Raw genomic sequence first — 20,571 nt, 5'->3', positions numbered from 1 at the left:
TCTCAAAACTCAACCACACGCTGAAGGGCACTTGCCGACATAATTCAAAAGGCCAATGTCTAGGTCCGTGCAACTGGAGGGCCTACGCAATATTCTCATAGCCAAAGATCTCCAACAGCCATTGACTTTGCTGTCTACAGAGGGATACGACCTGAGTGCCTCTTTATCTCAGAAAGCTCAGAAGTTCTAATCACATTCCATTGATAATTAAATTAGGAGTTGCTGCGCAGAAAATTTGACATGGGCCTCGCATCCTGCCTCGAAATACGAACCTTCCAAGCTTCCAAGCTACAGTTAACCGGCTTGTTAACCTCAACATGCTGTTAAACTCTCCGTACGATATCAACGACGCTGTCGAGATATTTATACGAAATATTCATACCGCTGCCGAGGCCTCAACCTGTGGACAAGTACCGAACTCATCTAACCCACCTCACGCTCTTTTAAAACCTGAGGTTATGGATCTAGTAAGATTGAAGAGATCCCTTCGGCGCAGATATATGAGATCCCAAGACCCATTCGACAAAGCTGCATATCGACGCTCCGAAAACGATCTCAAAAAGCTTCTGTATTAAACAAAGAGCGAATATTTTGATGAGATGCTCCTCAACGCTGACCCCACCAAATCGAACGGCTTTAACCTCTGGAAATGTACCCGGAATATTAAGCGACAGCCCATCCGAAAGATCCCCATTAAGAAATCTGACGATACATGGTGCAGGTCTGATGCAGAGATTTCACTAGCTTTTGCGGATGAACTAGAGAAGCGCTTCCAGCCTTTCGACCTCGCGAACCCCGAGGGTGTTGAAGAAACATTAGCCTTCATAAATGCCCCCTCCCCTGAAGCGGTTCCGATCCAACATGTAAGCCCAGAAGAAGTTTGTCTTCATATTCGAAAGCTACATCCCAGTAAAGCGCCGGGATTCGATGGCATTGACAGCAGAATTGCCAAGACTTTGCCTAAAAAGGGAATCTTGTTCCTTGTTCTCCTTTTTAACTTCATGCTTCGTATCCACCACTTCCCCTCTCGATGGAAGTGTGCTGTGATAATGATACCAAAGCCAAAAAAAACCGAAGAATCTTATTGAATAATACCTACCGATAATCTTACTAAACTTACTTTCTCTAAAATATTCGAGAGAATATTCCTTAGTAGAATAATGGGAGTAAGAAGCGTCCAGGTAGCCATTCCCGACCACCAGAGCAACCACATTGAGTCGTCGAGCACATTTTAAATACTTTCGGAAACAAGTAATACAGCTTTGCTATTTTTTTGATGTCAAGGAAGCTTTTGACCGCGTGTAGCATGATGGCTTACTTTATAAGTTGAAGTCCCTACACCCGACTATCCAATTCCTGCTATTAAATTCATACATGCAAGATGGTAGTTTTATGGTCGAGGTGAGAGGGGAAAGATCAAGCATTCGTATTGTTCATGCTGGCGTTCCGCAGGGAAGCGTCCTGGGCCCGGTACTGTACAACCTGTTCATTTCAGACCTACCATGTCCTATTGAACCGGGCACACTTCTGGCCACCCATGCTGACGACACTGCATTCCTTGTTAACTCCTCCTGTCGAAATAAAGCTTCAAGGATCGCCCAGGAACTTCTGGACTCATACGGCAAGTGGACCAATAGGTGGAATATTTCTATAAATAATAGAAAGTCGAAGCACTGCAACTTCGCCCTTAATGGAAAGATCCTACCAAGGGTTGATCTCCATGACATCGCCATCCAACAAGCACCCCAGCCGCAGTACTTCGCAGTACTGATCCTGGACAAGCGGCTCACCTAGAAGCAGCACCCAACGAAGGTAGCAGCTTCCTGTCGTGCTAAGCTTAAAAAGCTCAACTGGTTGCTTAGACCAACGAGCAAGCTAAGCCTTGGCAACAAAATGTTGCTGTTTAAGTCAATTGTTGTGCCTTCAATGAATTACTGCATCCAATTGTGGGGCATGGCTTGTGACTCCAACGTCATGAAGGTCCAAAGAGTCCAACCGAGCGCTGCGCATGATTGCTAATGGCCTTGGTACATAAGAAACAAAGTCTGGGCAAGTGACCCCCCCCCCACCACATTCCCTCTATCAGGGAGCAGATCAACCGGCACTCGAGTCGGTATAACGAACGTCTTACAGCTCACACCAACCGCGTAGCGGTTACATTGGCCAACACATCGATCAGAAAAAGGCTCAAACGAAGTCATCCCGCCAATCTCTGCACAAGAGGAAGACATATTTCTCGAGTCTTAAAGCAGTAACTAGTATTGTTCACTTGTCATTAAAAATTTGTTAATTTGTTCCATTTCTGTTATGTGCCATGTTATTTTTGATCATATTCATAACCAACGTTTTATAGCCATAAGTTGGTTGATCACAGAGAACGGCAAGGGTGCCTGTTTCGACAACTCTATTCACACTTGTCAAAATTTTGGTGCCGGTGTTTCTTACCACCGGCAAATAAAGTAAACGAGTCGCACACACATAAACTTGCTAAAGTATAACGAGTGGCATGTCTACCGAGCACCCGATTAAGTTTTCACCGAGTGTTTTTATGAATTTTACACCCGGTACTTTTCGTTGGTCGGTGCCGGTGGCACTCACACACATAACTAAACGAGCGAGTGGGTAAAGCACACAAAAAATACTCGGGTGTTTTGAAGTCACCCGAGTAGTTTTTGTGTGCTTTACCCACTCGTTTGTTAAGCATTCATTTTTTTACTTTGTGTTCACTTTGTGTTTTAAGAACAGAACAAATGAAAAAGAAGAATAAATGAAATAAAAAATGTAATGAAATTAGATTAATTAAGAACTAAAATATTAAATTGAAGCTGAAAGGGAATATATGTAGACTGAACTATGTACCATATGTATGTTGTTATTTTTGGTTAATCAAAAGAACAAGAAATCAGGAAATGTATGTATTTACTTTAATGTATTTTGGTTGTACCAAGTTGCAAAAGGAATCACAAAAATTAACGAGAGCATCTAGTCACCGGGTGTTGTTTTTGACTCAAGTATTGTGTTCTCGCTTTTACTCACTTCTCTTTCGAGCATTTCTCGCTCAACTTCAACACACACACCGAATCAAAATAAGACTCGTAGACGAACTACGCTTGTGTGCACAAATATACGAGAATTATTGTCGAGTGTTTACTCACACCCTATTCTCGTTGCCGAAAAATAACTCGGGTGTCAAAAATACTCGGTGTTTATCCGGTGGTCCGGTTGATCCGGTGGTTTGCTGCCGCTCTCTGGTTGATCAACGTTAATAAAATTTTTTAATGCTATGCAAAAAAAAAAAAAAACAAAAAGTTGGTTGATTAACGTATAAATAAATATGGACGTATACAAAAATCGAAGCGATCTAATCTGGGAACTGCTGGCTGTGAAACGCAATAAACTCCCTGGGACTGAAGCGTTTCTCTTTTTCCTCTTGCCAGTGGAAATTCCCCAGCTAGGCCGCCAGTCGCTAGTCGCCCTTTTTTTTTTTATTAATTGCCCAGGAAAATCTTTGTTTAGATGTGGCACACTTGATGAACAGTTATAATCGGATGTCGGACGCAGATGCAGCTCTCTGGGAACACGAGTTTAACATTTCCGAAAAATCCCAACTATTTTACACAGAAGGACTGAGTGGGAAGTCAGTATAAGTAGTGTTTTTATTGTATGCTCCGACTCACATGACGTGGTCAGAAGCAAGGAAAGGAGTTTTTTATACACATATTTATTTATTAATTTGATGTTTATGTCGTATGCCTTTGGCCAAGCGACTATCAGAGCTCTAACAGCAGTCAAAATAAAATCAGAATTAAAGGCAAAGTACAACAGAGCCCTAAATTAGATTGTCAGATACAACGACGTGAAAACAACCTGAGGGACAGGGCAGAACGACATCCAAGAAAATGAGAAAGCAACTGAACAGCAACATAAGAAGGATACCAATACCGCAAAACGCTGTCCAGTCAATAATCCAAGTAAGCGGTAGAGGGCTGACCGCCCGACCATTCCCCCGTACATCCGCCGGGCACGCCGAGTGCAAGAAAGCAGACTTCAGCACGGCGACATCTGCCAGGCATGATGATCGCTCACCGTGCAACTGGAGCACGGTGAGAACTACAAGGTTTGCAGAACTGCAGCGCTGCCGACGCCGACGTCAACGGGACGGCCACCTACCGAGGGCTGGAGGCCGAACAGCGACGATTGGTTAGGCAGAAGCAATTCGACAGCCGAATTACTTGGATTACATATTTGAATATTAAGAGAATTAATTGAATAAAATAAGAATTGTAGTGTTTAACCCTGACTCGTCCCTGGCGAGGATCCTCTCCTCATGTCCTTCGGAAGGACTTAACTTCCATGACTATTTAAAAAATAAGGCCAATGGGAAATGGTGAAGGATTATCGGAATATGTTGGCCGAAGCTCTACAGAAAACATAGAAAAGAACTGATATCCCAAAGTATTAAGGATATTACTAGTAATACGGCAGTCTTCATTAGCGATAGTACCGCACTCAATGAAGATTGGGCTGCCCTATAATATCTGCCCTAGTAGTTGGAAGAAAACAGCGAAACGGGAGACGTCAGTGCACTTGCTATATCACTGTGTCCAGCAGTAAATAATATTAGAATGCGTCATTTCGGGGCTTACCAGTCATTGCAGCTATCCTTGCTTTAAATTGTACATGTGAATGTTATAAAAGTTACAATACATCGTTACTTTAAGGTAATGCTAGTCCATACAATTTACAAAAATCGATTTAAATTAAAGTGGCTCTGACATACATAGAATTATTAATTTGAGATGATTAACGAAGCTTTTAGTTTTATATAAAATTATTAACGAGGTTAAAAATATATATGTATATATGTATATGAACCATTCTTTTTGTGTATGGATATGTATGTATATGTATAAGTACCCAGAGTTCTTCCTCCCTAGCAAAGAATTTCGTCAAGTTTGGAGATATATCGCAACCAAGAAGACGAATAACCTTAATGTCCTTTAAAGCTGTTTTAAGTCGATCAGAAAAGTTTACTTTGAGTTCATTAGCATCATTTTTTTCAAGCAGCGTTAGGACAATATCCAGCTGAACCCCATGCCAGCATTCTCCAGTCCATTTATCTAATATGATCTTGGTGAAGTCATCGATTTCCTGAACCATTACATTAAAAATCTCGAGGACATTGGCTCCGCGTTCATTGTCAAATAGCCTGCAAATAAAAATGTATTATTATTTTTTTTTTACTCTCCAAACTCTAAATTATATACATTTGTGGTCATAAAAAAATGTCTTTTTATGAGTTTTTCTCAATGTATTAATTCATTAAAAAGGAAAGTGCAATCGAAGAGAACTTAAAATAAATAAAAAATGAAAAGATAAATCAAATGGATTAAGGTAAACCTAATTAGAAAATGCATGGCGCCCCCGCGTGGACAGGAATAATTGTGTATTACACTTAATAATGAGATGTGCGTCTGCTTGGCTTGAGCTTCAGATGTTATCTACCCGTATATTCTCTTCGTCTTCTCTTACATTTTAGTTTAGTTATTAGTTTGTATGTTAATCATAAATGTTGTATGTATGTTAAATGAATAAGTGTGACCAAACATAATTAACTTATAACTGACAAATATCTAGCAATAATAAAAAAAGAAAAGGCAACAAATTTAAAAAGTGACAGTGTAACATAAACAAAATAAAAGTGCAAGCCCAAAAGGTTTTTTTTTTTCTGTGCAAGAAAATTAATAATTTTTTCCCGCGACGCACTTCTTTGTGATTGTTATCAAAAAATTTTCGTGTCGGTTGCGAAATATCCTGTTCCTGAGCCACATTGCCGCCATCACCGAGAGATTTTCTCCAAAAGAAAAGTTGCTGCTCGAACAGTATATACAGTCACGGACAAAAGTGTACCTACGACCCCTTTTTTTTTGGGTTTTACCCACTCCTATAAATTTGACAAGAAAAGTAATGATGCAGTCTTGTTTTAAATGTTATTACTATACAACGACTAAAATTTCATTTGAATTCAACTTTAACTTTTAAAGTTATAAACAAAAAACGGAAAAACTACAGTGACAAAAGTGTCACTATGCACTTTTATGATATAATATTGATATAAGGAACAAGAGTTAATATTTTTTTGAGTTACCATAGACATCAATAACTGCTTATAGTTGTTTGGGCATCAAAGCCACCCACTTATCCTGCTTCCTCTTCCTTATTTTAGTCCACTTCTCTTGTAGCCTCTATTTAAGGATAGGAGCACTACTTATGGCGTGAATAGGGAATAGGAATTTAGGCCTTTATCGATATTTTTTGCGAAAAAATAAATATTTTTATCGTGATGTTTTTTTTATAATTATCATTAATCATTGGGCCTGGCAAAAATCCTCCATCTGAACTCTCCCCGAGGGTGCCGGCTGGGCAATGGGCACTATATTAGCCCGGACAGGGGTAATGCATTGCTGCTTGCCCCGTCCGCGATAATACAGTGTCTAGCTAAGGCCACGGTTCAACTCCTTCTGCCCTAAAAAGCCTAAGGAAGTGAGCCGTTAGCCATGGGAGGTGCCTGGCGGAAGGCATAAAACGCAAGTGGGTGGTACCTCTGAAAAAGATGGGATGTCAGCCCAAACGTCGGTGGAAGGCGTGACCGCTACGGGCACGGGGGGGAGCAATCCTCTCTGCGTGTCGCCAGCGGTTACACCTCTGATGTGACGGGAGCAGGTCATGTCAGTTGCAACGCTACTGCCGAAAAAACTACGCAGGGGAAGTTGAACCGCTCACGTGCCATAGTCGATACAGACTCGGACCTTGAGAGCGTGGAGCTTCTCCACTTACCAGGCACCAGCTCCCAGCACAGGGACGGGCCAAAGCGGTCAAGCGAGGGTATGAAGGCCAAAGCGCTGTACAAGGCTGCCCTCCGGGATCTGCCATCCAGGATCGGCTCCAGAAAAAAGCCGCCCTATCCCCAGAGGAGAAGGCAAAGCTTACCTGGGCTGAGGAGAAAATCGCTGAGGGGAGGCTTCACTTCGCCAAACTCCCCCATATTAGTTCGACTCGCGGATTCGCCAACAAGGTGGAGGAGACGCTTGCCAACAAAAGGCAACGCTCAACCGAAAGCGCCTCTATGGACGCACAGGGGAGCAAGCGGCAACGCGGGCCTAAGGAGGCAGGCCCTCCTCAAATGGCGAAAAAGCCTAAAAAAACCGCAAAAGTCAGTGAGGTGACCAAACCTGCGCCTCAAAAAGCGCCACCCCGGGGATAGGGTTGCTCACACCCTGAAGGCAGATGTGGTGGAGAAGGACCTAGGTCTGGAAACCATCGTGGATGCCGACCGGGAAATGACGCTGGATGAGTCCGACGAAGGAGAGGACGGTGACCTGACCGAAGTAGTCAACCCGTCGTATGGAGGTGAGGCCAGTACCCATGACACTCAGGGTGCTGCAGCTCAACCTCCATAAGAGCAAGGTCGCGTCGGCGGAACTCCTCATAGCCATGGAGCAAGGATCCGCCGACATAGCTTTGGTTCAGGAGCCATGGATCGCCTCAGGCAATGCCTTCGCCCTACTGAAGTCCGCAAATTACAATTTGCTCCATCCACCAACGGCAAGCAGGAATAGAAACGCCGTACTTGTACGGAAGGGTCTACACGCTAACCTTATGTCTCACTACAGCTCTGGTGACCTGAACGTGGTGATGCTTGAGAGCGGGAAAGAGCGCCTTTTGGTAGCTTCCTGCTACATGGCATACGACAGAACGGCCCCCCAGAAGAACTCAGGAGCTTGGTAGAAGCCAGCACGAAGGACCAGCAACTGCTCGTGGGTGCAGACGCACACGCGCACCACAGCGTATGGGGGAGCCCCGACCTAAACGACAGAGGTGAGTCCCTCTTGGGGGAGGAACACATCTATGTAGGTCCCACCTCCTTAAACGTGCTAGATCTTACTCTGGTAAGAGGACAAGGTACTTTGGTATCAGAATGGAGAGTCCTTGAGAGACCATCCTTCTCAGATCATAAGTACATACGGTTCCAATACGCATTCGAACACTCTCCAAAAAAATTAGTCTTCAGGAACCCCCGGAATACTAACTGGGGAAAGTTCAAGGAGACTATCGTGACACGGCTCGCGATCTCTCCGGGCATAGTAGAATCCGCGGAAGACATAGAAAAGTCCCTAGAGACCCAATTTAAAGAACTGCTGGATGCGTACCACGCATCATGCCCTATATCGGACACGAGAAAGAGGACCAGGCCACCCTGGTGGAATAAGGACCTTTCGCTCCGACGCAACAAACTTAAAGAATTCTTCAAAATCGCCAAGCAAGCAAAAGATGACATCATCAATGAGGAATACAAAGTCCTACTTAGGGACTACAAGAAGGAAATACGCAAGGAGCAGAGAAACTCATGGAGAAACTTCTGCTCCAATATAGAGACTGCCCCGGAAACAGCTAGACTCCGGAAGTTGCTATCGAAGCAGCCAACCATATAGAGTCAGCTCAAACGCGACGACGGACAGTGGACTGAGGGCAGCGAAGAGGCCCTAACAGCACTAATGCACGCGCATTTCCCAGGATGCACTGAGGTATGCAAATAAGCACCAAGACCTAGCAACTGGAGTGGAGCATCTCCCAAAAGATTTAAAGCACCGACTGCAATATGCCCTGTTCCTATCTCAGTAGATGGATTGTTATTCAGTCGAATACATATGTATGTACATATATGCAACACATTTCACTGCTGCCACTGATTTGAATTGTAAACAAATATGAAATGTATGCTGAAACATTAAGAAATGTATTATAACATATAACATTCTTATTATTATCATTAACCCAATAGCGAATATGCCCATATTGTTAGGGTACCTAGCGCGAAAAGTAGCAAAAGACCAAATATTCTTGCTGGGCCGAAATGAAACGATCGCACACATGCACCCGTGTACGTGAATGCATGAACACGCATACATGTAAAGGCCTGACGCTAACAGCTGACAGCTAACATGGGACGGGTCACTAACAGCTAAAATCTAACAGACGGTCTGTCGCTAACAGCAAACAGTTAACATGGGACCGTACGCTAAGAAATTTTTGTGTCCATTTTCGTTGTATGAAATGACCAGTCTATATGTTGTATGGTTAGTGGTATTACCGACAACTCCAAATGTCGGAAATGTGATGAATACGAGGCAATCGAAACCTTGGAGCATCTTATTTGCAAATGTCCGGCCCTAACGAGGGCAAGAATGAGAAACCTAGGCTCTCCAGTTCTGGCATCGCTAGAAGATGCCTCCAGTAGAAAGCCAGGCGAACTCCTTGCCTTTGCGAAAAACACCTTGATATTCAAGGATCTCGAAACCCGCATAAATAGTCTCTAGGTCCATCCAGGAGTTTCCCCGGATAGCTATGGGCCATGTTGGCCTATGTGTGGCCCCTCGAGGGCCGGTATAACCTAACCTAACCTGTTTGTCATGTCAATGTTTCTGTTTAGAGTAAGCCAACATACGTTTTTTTCGTTTTTGAGTTTTTGAAGGGTTTCGTCCCACCATGGAACAATTTTCTTTGTTTTAAATTTATGTGATTGGGGAATGGTTTCATTGGCTGCTTGAATAATTATTTTAGTTATGTTGGCTGTTTCTTTGTTTGTGTTTGAGCTGGGAGATCTTTCGTTAAATAACTTTTCGGAAATCTCTTGAAAAAGGGGCCAATTAGCTTATTTAAGGTTGAATCTGGGTCTTTCAACAGGGCAGGTGATGTTCTGTTCAAACAAGTCGATATGAATGGGATAGTGATCACTACCCGATAGGGAGTTATCTGTGTACCATTTGGAGCTAAGGGAGAGTAAGGGTGATGCGATGGAGAGGTCTATGTGGGTGAAGGTATGATGAGTGGAAAAATGAGTTGGTGATCCGTTGTTAAGTGTTATTAGTGAAGATTGGTTAATAAATTTAAATATTATGTTGCCTCTAGTATTGTTGGTCTGTGAGCCCCAACTTCTATGCCAACTGTTAAAGTCTCCTGTAATTAAGAAGGGTGGTTGGTTGTATACTGTTGTAGATGTTTCTGAGGTTTTGTATTTTAAAGGATTTGCTGGGTAGTATGTACGATAAGATAATGGTGAATTTGATTTTGGAGTGAATTTTTACTGCTATTGTGTCAAAGTCGAGTGCATTAGTCGGTACGATTTGTTGTTGTATTGAGTTGTGGATTAGAAGTGCTAACCCTCCATATCCGTTTATAGCCGTATTTTCGTGGTAAAAGGTATAGTTAATTAGGATAGGAATGTTTTGAGTGGAGTGTAGGTGGGTTTCTTGTAATGATATTATTTTTGGGTTGTGGTTTTTGATAAGGATTTGCAACTGGCTATAATTGTTAATATACTCGTTTAAGTTCCATTAGCATTGTTAAAATTAAGTTTTTGTTGATAGTGCTATATGGTATTTTCTTGTATGTAGGCTAAGGTTAAATGCTGTCGCTATCGCTGTTAAGTAAATGGTTAGTGATTTTGTTGTTTTTCTTGGGTTTTTGTTCATTTTTTTCCTTAGATTTAAGTGGCTTGGCGAGTGTGTTTTGTTTGTTTGAGTAAATTTTGAGTTTGAGTTCTTCTGATAGGGATGAGCTGAGTGTTGATGTTGATTTTGATGTTGAGGCTAATGCGGGTGTGGTGTCCATGGGTACTTTGAGATCGTCGTATGATGTTGCTTTTCTTTGTTGTGGTTGGGCAGGTGTTTTATTTTTGGATAGTTTGACTGCAGTTTGGTGATCGGAGGAGCGAGAAGGTGGTTTTGTGGGTATTGTTGCATTTTTGGTTGGTTGTTCTGCTAATGTGGTAGAGTATAGTGCTGGTTGGTGTATGTGTTGGGTGTAGTATATTTTGACGGCTGTTTTGTGGTCCACTTTTTCTAGGGTTTTGATTGATGTCAACTCTTTTTGCTTTATGAATGCTGGGCATGCTTTGTCCATTGGGCTGTGTTTGTTGGTTGGGAGGTCGTATTTGCAGTTTATGCAGAACTTATCGTTGGAACATGTTTTGTCATTGGATGTATGTATGATTAACCAATCATTAATGTCTCTGGGAGTGTCAGTGATGCGAAGGTTATAATGATGAGTCCAGTTTCTTTTAGTTCGGTTTTATCCATTTTCTTAATTTTTCGTATTTCTGTGACTTTTTGCGATTTGAGTTCTTGCAGTATAATTTCTTCATTGATGTTTCTTAAATCATTTGAGTAAATTACTCCCTTTGAGAAGTTAAGAGTACTATGCTCACTAACTGATACGGGAAAGTCATGGAAGATGCTTAGCTTTATGAGTTTAATGGCTTGGAGTGTGTCTTTGGTCTTGATTAGTAGACCGCCAATTATTGTTTTTTTGCACGATTCCACTACACCATTGCATGTATAGGCGATTACTTTTTTGATTAGGAAGGGGCATACATTTTCAAATGTTTTATTGTCTGTTCTGATTATGTTGATGAATTTGGGGCCGGTGTCGCTAGACTTGAAAAGTCTATTTATATCGGGAGGCATTGTCGTTGTTGTAGGGCAAGTGCCCTGCTGAGGTTTTTGTAACTGTTCAGTAGTTGTTTTCTTATTGCTTTTTTTTACGAAGTTTGTTTTGTGCACTTGTACACTTGTTTTTGTTGTAGTTATTGTTTTTAACTGATAAGAGTTGGGTCTGGGGATCGCTCGCTAGTCACACGTCTTTACTCCTCAAAGCTTAGAGTGAAACTGAAATTTGGAAATTATTACAACCTAATGAATAGAAACAGAAAGCTTGAATTGTAAAAATTGATGTTTAGGAAAAGATGAATTGAAAAAAAAATATGATGAAAATAATTATAACAAAAAATTATAGTATGGAATTAACAATGAAGTTCTAAGTGTTATTTTAGACATGGGGGTATAAATTAAATAAAAAGAAGGGACATAAACATTTGGGTTTCTCCAGTTAGGGAGAGACATGGTTGGGAGGGTTAAGAGAACATGTGGCATCTACCATCAACGCCACCCCCTTACAGAGGTACACCTCTGCTGCTGCTTCATTGGGCGACAATCGTTTTGCGTTATTTTCTGCTGAAACAGAGATTATGTATCAAAACATGTCGGATGCTGATTCTGACATAGACTGTTCATCTTCCCCGGATGAATTTAGACTATTTGCAAGATCCAGTAAGCCCCCAGCTATTTGTGTGCCGAATGTTAGTGATCCGCTAACCTTTGAACGGGCCCTTAATCTGGCTATTGGTTCCGCCAACTATTACATCGCACCTCTTAGTTTGGTGTCACCAGAATTTACACGGCCAATTCTGACGCTTTCAGTAAAACTGTAACGGAACTTACAACCCAAAACTGTCTATTTTGGCATCACCAACTTAGAGAGGACAAGCCCTACAGAGTGGTTGTTAAGGGAATCCATGCTAATGTTCCTCAGATTGAGAAAGCTTTTAGTGATCTTGGATTTGAAGTCCTTAACATATATTGTCCGAAAAAGCCAGACTGGAAGAATATTAAAGTTAACGAGGATGATAATGAAGCTACTATTAATTTCAAGACAAGGCAAAATCTGTTTTTTATCAACCTCATGCAAGTTCCGAACGTTTCAAAGTCTCTAAAAATTACAAAGCTGGGTTGTTACAGAGTTACAGTTGAGCGTGCTGCTCGTAGAAAAGAGTTGCTACAGTGCCAAAGATGTCAATTATTTGGACACTCTAAGAACTATTGCGTCCAGGACCCTATTTGTGGTAAATGTAGTGGTCCTCAGACTGTACGACTGGAAAAAATGAAGATCCTTAAACCAAGACCCTGGCTTCCGTTGACTAGTTCTCCTGTCTCAAGAAAACAGGCTCATAGTTCTCCACGCGAATTTATTTAAGCTGAGGCGTTAAGAACTAATATTTCTTATGTAGCTATTGCTCGTCCCAACACGATTCATAGCAGGGCAACAACAATCGGATCAATGCCTTAACAACAAATTCTTGGCGCTAGACGACTCCATTCGTGCCATTAATAACAGAATGGATCAACTTTTCAAGCTTGTACAAGAAACCGTAGAAGCCAACAAAGCATTTAGAGAACTTGTTCAGGTTCTTATTTCACGTATTCCAAAATTACCTCATCAAGCTTAAAAATCGGATTGTGGAATGCTCGGGGATTAATAAGGGGTTCTGAGGAGCTTCGAATATTCATGATATAGACATAATGCTAGACACTGAAACACTTATGCGTGTGGAAAGGCGCATTTTCCTTCCTGGATATCTTACATATTTTGCCATTCACCCCAGTGGCAACAGCAGAGGTGGCTCTGCAATCATCATTAAATATAGTTTAAGTCATAGTCCTCTGCATCCTACCTCAAGCAATGATAGACAGATATCGAGAGTGCTTCTGCACACTTCTGATGGAACAGTCACTGTAGCTGCTATATATCTACCACCAGCAGAAAGTTGGACGCAATCTAGCTTTGTATCCATGTTCGCCACTTTGGGTAATAAATTTATTTCTGGTGGCGATTTTAATGCCAAGCATGCATGGTGGGGCAACTCAAGAGCCTGTACTAGAGGTAAACGCTTGCAAGAAGTCATCGCAAATGGGCATTACCAGGTTCTGGCTACGGGCGAACCTATGTTCTACTCCTACAATTCCCTATTAATACCAATGGATTGGCTTCAGACTTCACGTACGTACTCTGCATGAGCTCTTATCGGATCATGTACCTATCTTGGCAGAACTGTACTCCACGCCTTTGTGGAAACCTCATCGCCCACGACTACTTGCCCATAATGCTAACATCAACATTTTTAAATCCCATCTCGAAAAGCTAAGCGATGTAAATTTAGAAATTCTGGAGGAGGTGGATATTGATAATGCAATCAGACTTTTTATGACGAAATTATCTGAGGCTGCTCAGCTTGCTGCCCCCAGAAATCGACATGGAGTAGTGGGCCCTAGACCTCCCCAACTCCCTTCCAGAATTTTAGCGCTGCTTAGACTTAAACGAAGAGTTCGTAGTGAATATGCTAGAACAGGAGATCCTCGTATCCACAGAAGACTTGCAAATCGCTTGCATAAGGTTCTTGCTCGTAGAAAACAGACTCAAATAGACAACTTTTTGGAAGACCTGGGTCCTGATATGAGTGCAAATTACTCGCTTTGGCGTGTCACGAAACGGTTCAAAACTCAGTCCTCTCCAAAGTCAGCAATCAGAAATCAGGCTGGGGGCTGGTGTCGCACTAGCTTAGAAAAAGCTGAAGTGTTTGCTGAAAACCTTGAGCAGCGTTTTAAGCCCTTTAATTATGTCCCTGATAGTTTGTGTCTTCAAGTGAAAGAGTATTTGGAGTCGCCGTTTCAAATGTGCCTTCCTGCTAGCGCTGTCTCTTTGGAAGAAGTGAAAGTTCTGGTAGCCAAGTTGTTTCCCAAAAAAACCCCCGGTGAGGATCTTCTTGACAATAGAACCATTCGTTTATTACCTGATGAAGCCCTGCAATTCCTTGTGTCTGTTTTCAACGGCGTTTTAGAAGTTGGATTCTTTCCGAAAGTTTGGAAATCGGCATAATCATGGTTCTCAAGCCTGGAAAACCGCCGTGAGACGTGGATTCATACAGGCCTATCAGCCTTCTCCCATCTCTGGGTAAAATTATGGAGAGGCTGGTTCTAAACAGGCTGCTCTCTTGCGAGGAAGTTTCCAGTGCGATCCCAAAATTTCAATTTAGTTTCCGCCTGCAGCACGGTACTCCTGAGAAACTGCATAGAGTAGTTAGCTTTGCCTTAGAAGCCTTGGAGAAGAAGGAGTATGCTGTAGCTGCTTGCCTGGACATTCAACAGGCATTTGACAGAGTCTGGCACCCTGGGCTGCTGTACAAAGCGAAGCGAATCTTCCCGCCTCAACTGTACCTGGTTGTGAAAAGTTTTCTACATGCAAAAAGTTTCTACACACATTCCACGTATCGGCTGATGGGTATAAATCAAGTGTCAAGACAATTGAAGCTGGAGTTCCGCAAGGAAGAATTCTAGGACCTACTCTCTATTCGGTCTTTGCTTCGGACATGCCAGTCACTCACCAGTCATTGAAGTTGCGGAAGAAGATATATCAATAGCTACATACGCTGATGACACTGCCGTGCTAGCAAAAAGTAAAATTATTTTGGCTGCTACCTTTGGTTTGCAGGAGTATCTGGATGCCTTTCAGGAATGGGCTGTGAACTGGAATGTGCACATCAATGCGGACAAATGTGCGAATGTGACTTTCACCAACCGTGCAGCTAGCTGTCCTGGGGTCAGTCTTAATGGTAGAGTCATTGGCCACCATAGAGCCTATAAATACCTTGGCGTTACCTTGGACCGCAAAATTACATTCGGCAGGCATGTTGCGAATATTCAGCATGCTTTTGAGGCTAAGGTTTCCCGGATGGTATGGCTCCTTGCACCCCACAACAAACTCTCGCTTTCCTCCAAGGTCATGATATAAGAGTCAATTTTAGCCCCCTCCCATTTTTATGGCCTTCAAGTTTATGGAATTGCTGCAAGATGTCATTTGAACAAGATTCGGATTTTTCAAGCAAAAACGTTATGGAGGATTTCTGGGGCTCCTTGGTACATGCGGACTAGAAACATTGAACGAGACCTGAAGGTGCCCAAACATGACGCCAAACTTTACACTATTTCAACTAAGTACATGGAAAAACTAAACAATCACCCCAATAGTCTGGCTAGAAGATTAGCCATCTCTGAACACAAAACACGAGTCCGAAGAAGACTTAAACGTCACCACCCTCAAGACTTCCCAGACAGGGTCTTGACATAACATATCAGACAAAACATGAAAATCATTTCAAATTATGTAAACATAACTTTTTTTGTATTTGAATTTGATTTTATTTGCCTTCCTAACGCTACAAGTTTAAAAAACTTATAAATTGGTGGCTAGTCACAAAGAGTTATACTAAATTCGGTCATAAAGCTTAAATCTAAACAAAGTTTGTGCATAAGCTATTCCTAATCTAACAAATTAAATTTTATTATTATTATTATTATTTCATTTAACTTAATTCTAATCATAATCCTATGTCGCTGTAATTTAATTAATTAACGTGGCCATTTTTAAATTGTGAGAGTACCTTTTCTTTAAACCGCGTAGCATTGCTAATATTTTTAATGTTGTTGGGTAGCTGATTTCATAATCTAATAGCATTAATAAAAAATTGTCTTTCGGATGTCAGCGGTTCTTTCTTATATATTAATTTGTGAAGAAATGCCAATATTCTCATCTTTATCCATCCACTAAGTTCTACGTCAAAAATTTTGTAGGCATAACCCGACACATTTTCCATTCGTGGCAAATTAAATATATATCTTGCGATGCTATTATATACTATCTTTATCTTATTTTGGCTAGTCGAATCACAATTCGAAAAAACTTCCAAACCATAGAATAAACACGGAACCTAACAAGTTTGTGCTACTAACATACGAACATTTATAGGCAGGCAACCCTTAGTCACAGACAATGCTCTCAGCATTCCAAATATTTTTCCTACTGCCTTTGCAATGTGATCGTTCCATGAAAGAGTCCTGTTGAATATAAATCCAAGATTTACGGCTTTTTCGACATACTCTAATGGACTGTTATTAATTTGAAGAGGTTCTATATTGTCTAGCTTGATTTTTCTTTTGCTTATTACGAGGCACTTAGATTTGGTTGGGTTAATGCCTAGTCCATTTTTGATTGCCCATTCATTTACTCGTGCAAGTTCACGGTTACATACATCAATACATTCACTTATTCTATTTAAAGGTCGACTCACATACATTTGGACATCATTGGCATACAGATGAACATTACAATCCGACAACACAGATGGAAGGTCATTAGCATACAGTGTTAACAACAGTGTAACAAAGAACTGAACCTTGGGGGACACCACGAGTGACATTTCCAAATTCCGACGATACATTAGAAAGAACAACAGATTGACGACGATTATTTAAATACGTAGACATAAGCTTAACAGAAGTTTTTGAAAAATGGAACATATTACGTAACTTTGAACATAGAATATTATGGTTTACAGTGTCAAAAGCCTTGCTATAGTCCAGTAAAACTAAAAATGTAACAATGTTATCGTCCATTTGTTTCCTTATGTCGTCAGTAATCTTTAATATAGCTGTAGTACAGCTTCGACCTTTCCAGACTGATTATTACTTAGCATTTCATTGTCAATGAAAAATGAATCTATTTGTTCTGCCATTATATTTTCTAATATTTTTGAAAGGTAAGGTAGGATCGATATAGGTCTGTAGTCACTATTTGATTTCGGAATCGGAATAATCTTTGCCGTTTTCCAGCAGTCAGGAAAAGTCGAGGTAGTTTATGCTTTATAAAATATATGAGTTAAATAAGGCAGAATCTTAGGTAACAGAATTTTAATAAATTTCGGATTAATGTCGTCAAGTCCAATCGCATCACTCTTAATGTTAAGTATAGTCTGCAGAATATCACATTTATTAACGGTCACAAACCTAAACCTATTATCACAGACGATTTCAGGTGCAAGTTGTAGGTATTGATTGTCAAGAACTTCAGGTACTGAGCATTTTATAAATTTTTTATTTAGTTCATTTACATCTATGTCGTGTTCCACCATCCCTTTTGATTTTCCCATTCCAAAACTTTTGATTCTTTTCCATGTTTCTTGAGTAGAGAATGTTCTTTCAAATTTACGGGAATAGTAGCTGCTTTTAGCAATGTCAATGAGCTTAGTCACAGATTGTCTCAACAAACAAAATTTCCTATATTCATGTGATGTCCTATACCTCTTCCACTTTTTGTAAGCTTTATCACGTTCATTGATCGCATTCCGAATGCCGTTATGAAACCATGGTTTCTCCGTTGCACGGATTGTTTTACTACGAACCGGAACGCAGCTGTTATACAAGTTACATATATTATCCTGAAAGTACTTTACTTGATCGTCGACTTCTGCGAGTAAATATCCCAATCCCAATTGCAGCAGTTAAATGCTTCATTTAAATGCTCATAATTTATATTTCTAAAGTCCTAAAAACGATGGTATTGTCATGATATAAAAGGTCAATTGCATATGTGGGGGTGAAAGGTATTTTATGTTAACCTATTTATTAGTTCCATATTATTCATTCGCGGTCCGTATCAACAAAAGTGGACGCGACTGTAAACTGCAAGTAAAAGCTTAAATTAAGAGCTTAGCTTAGATAAAGCTCATTATCTAGAGCTTAGCTTAGATAAAGCTCATTATCTATGCAATATATATCAATGCTCATAGATAGCAGCTGATCGATGCATCTAGCGGACAACTCTAATTAGCTGTCATCTAGCTGTCATGCACTTGTCATGCACCTGTCAAATCGAGCTTAATTTTTCCACCCGCGTTTCCGTTTTGGCCCTTCTCTCATTCTCTTGCGATCTGTGCCCAGCGAAACGTCGTGATTACTATATCACAGAAAAATACATATATTCACGTGCAGGAAAATTCATTTCAACATCGCCGAACTATTAATTGTGCTTCGCCACACAAGGCATTTTTATTTAAATTAAAGGAGAACTTCTGGAAAACAATTATTTTTGTGTTTTTTGTTCCGAAATACTCCGGGTAAGCATTTTGTGAAAAAGTGAGGTTCGGTTCGAAAATAAACTCTAGTTTTCTAGCCGGATTATCCGAGCCATCCCGCTCCCGATTGGGCAGCGAAACCTTTTTATTGAGAGCCAGTAAAACCTCAATTAAGTGGCGGCGGCAGCGATCAACGTTTCCCGCCCCGTTCCGCCTTCTGGCCGGCCACGGCCGCTGGTCCCCCTACGCCCGTTTACATATATATTTGGAGGCTAAAGGAGACATTAAGACACCAAGAAGGAGGTCGTTCTTTTTTTTGTGGATCTACCCCTCAGCTTTCCACCAGTTATATCGGCGGGCCCCAAAAAGGGCGCTGCGTCATCCATTTCTGTGCACTTAATCAACTGCAGGATCATTTGTATCGCCTGCGTTACATTATTTTGTTAATTTTAGTTATATCTGAATTTGTTTTCATGTGCTGCTGACGAGTTTGGTTTTTCATATATGACTTTAATTTCCACATTTATCAGCAAAGGTCACCGTGAGGTCAACGGGCCCGTCGACATCGAGGGACTGGGTCGTAAGTACGGCATAGCCGACATTTAAAAAATTTATGAGAAGCCAAGACCAGCACACAGGTTCTTCAGATCGCTCTGAATAGCGATTTTTTTTGTTCTTTCTTTGTTAAATATTAGGATATAAGTATGAGATCGACTCCCTTTGAATTTTTATATACAATATTAGGATTAATTGAACATTATATTTTGAGTATAAACTTTATAAAATTATAACGAAATTGAAATCATGAATTATTAGAGTTTTTTATTTAGGCACCTTAAGGGTCAACACCTCAGAGGAATTCAATTCGCTAGGAGATAAATAACACCTCAATTCTCTTACAAAATTAGTATAAGTCGTAATTCCAAGTTTTTCGGGTTTCCTTATTTCCTCCCGATACTCTGTCTACATTTAATTCGAGTAATGGGAATGTCCCAAGAGGAACAAGAACCACGCCATTTTCCCTGAGCACGGCCGGACCCCTTTTCGTAGACAGAGCGTTCATCGAAGGACATATACCGTCCGTTACAGAATTTGGCGCCCAACGTGAAGGCACGATCAGGTTTTTTAATAAAACCATATGGAAAATTTAAATATGTACATAGCTTAATGTATTTAGGTTCCAGTACCCTGCTTTCCAAAATATTTCCCTAAAATCCCCCCGTTAACCTAAATCCATCCAAACATTTTGTAGTAAATTCCGAAATAATTGCAGTCTATAAATCTAGGAATTGTCATTAAATTAAAATGTCAACCAAAAATATAAACTGTAAGAAATGACATATTTATATTTAAATTTGAATCTGGTTGGAATGTAGAAATTTCGTTAATATTGTTCAGTTTGAGGAAGAAGTTGTAGAAAATCTGGAGGATGAATCGCCCCAAGAGATTTGTGCCGTTCGTACTTCCGACAAAATAAAAGTGTTGGAACTGCGACGAGACAGGACACAGATATCAAGACTGTCTGAAAATCCGACGCATCTTTTGTTATGGATGCGGAGCAATCAATACATACTGGCCTAGCTGCCAAAAATTCTCACCTTCCTCGGAAAACTTAACAAGGGATATTCGTCACCTTCCCCAGTCGAATGTCCCCAACTAGAGTCCGATTCAAGTTCAAAGGGGACATGTAAGTCTGAAATATTACTCCCCAATGTGTGAAATTATCACACCCTACCATGTCCGAATGCAAAACATTTTGAAAGAAAACCTCGGTCAGCCGAATCGCGTGCACTCCCGCACACGTTCAGCAGAACGCATCCGAACTTATTACAGGAATAAAAATGTCCTAAAGAAGTTTACTATCTCAGCCTTAGACTATAAAAGCAATGATATTAGACCATTTTCTCATATTGAAATGTTAGGAGAATAACATTTAGCACTTTTAGATAGCGGAGCGAACAAAAGTGTAATCGGTGGCGAATTAGCCCAAC

At 40.9% G+C, this 20,571-nt stretch overlaps 1 protein-coding gene across 1 annotated transcript in view; it reads right to left on the bottom strand.

Moving 5' to 3' along the window:
* The window catches only part of kl-5 (male fertility factor kl5), an 871,112-nt gene that overhangs the window by 436,059 nt on the left and 414,482 nt on the right, over positions 1–20,571 (bottom strand). Inside the window, exon 9 of the mRNA XM_070288586.1 lies at positions 4,918–5,209. Coding sequence (XP_070144687.1) covers positions 4,918–5,209 — 292 coding nt within the window. The remainder of the gene's footprint in view (positions 1–4,917; positions 5,210–20,571) is intronic.

Source organism: Drosophila kikkawai, chromosome X, assembly GCF_030179895.1.
Source record: "Drosophila kikkawai strain 14028-0561.14 chromosome X, DkikHiC1v2, whole genome shotgun sequence".
In the NCBI taxonomy this organism is placed as follows: Eukaryota; Metazoa; Arthropoda; class Insecta; order Diptera; family Drosophilidae; genus Drosophila; species Drosophila kikkawai.
Note: the sequence above shows the minus strand (reverse complement) of the source record. Positions and strands in the feature narration are given on the sequence as shown.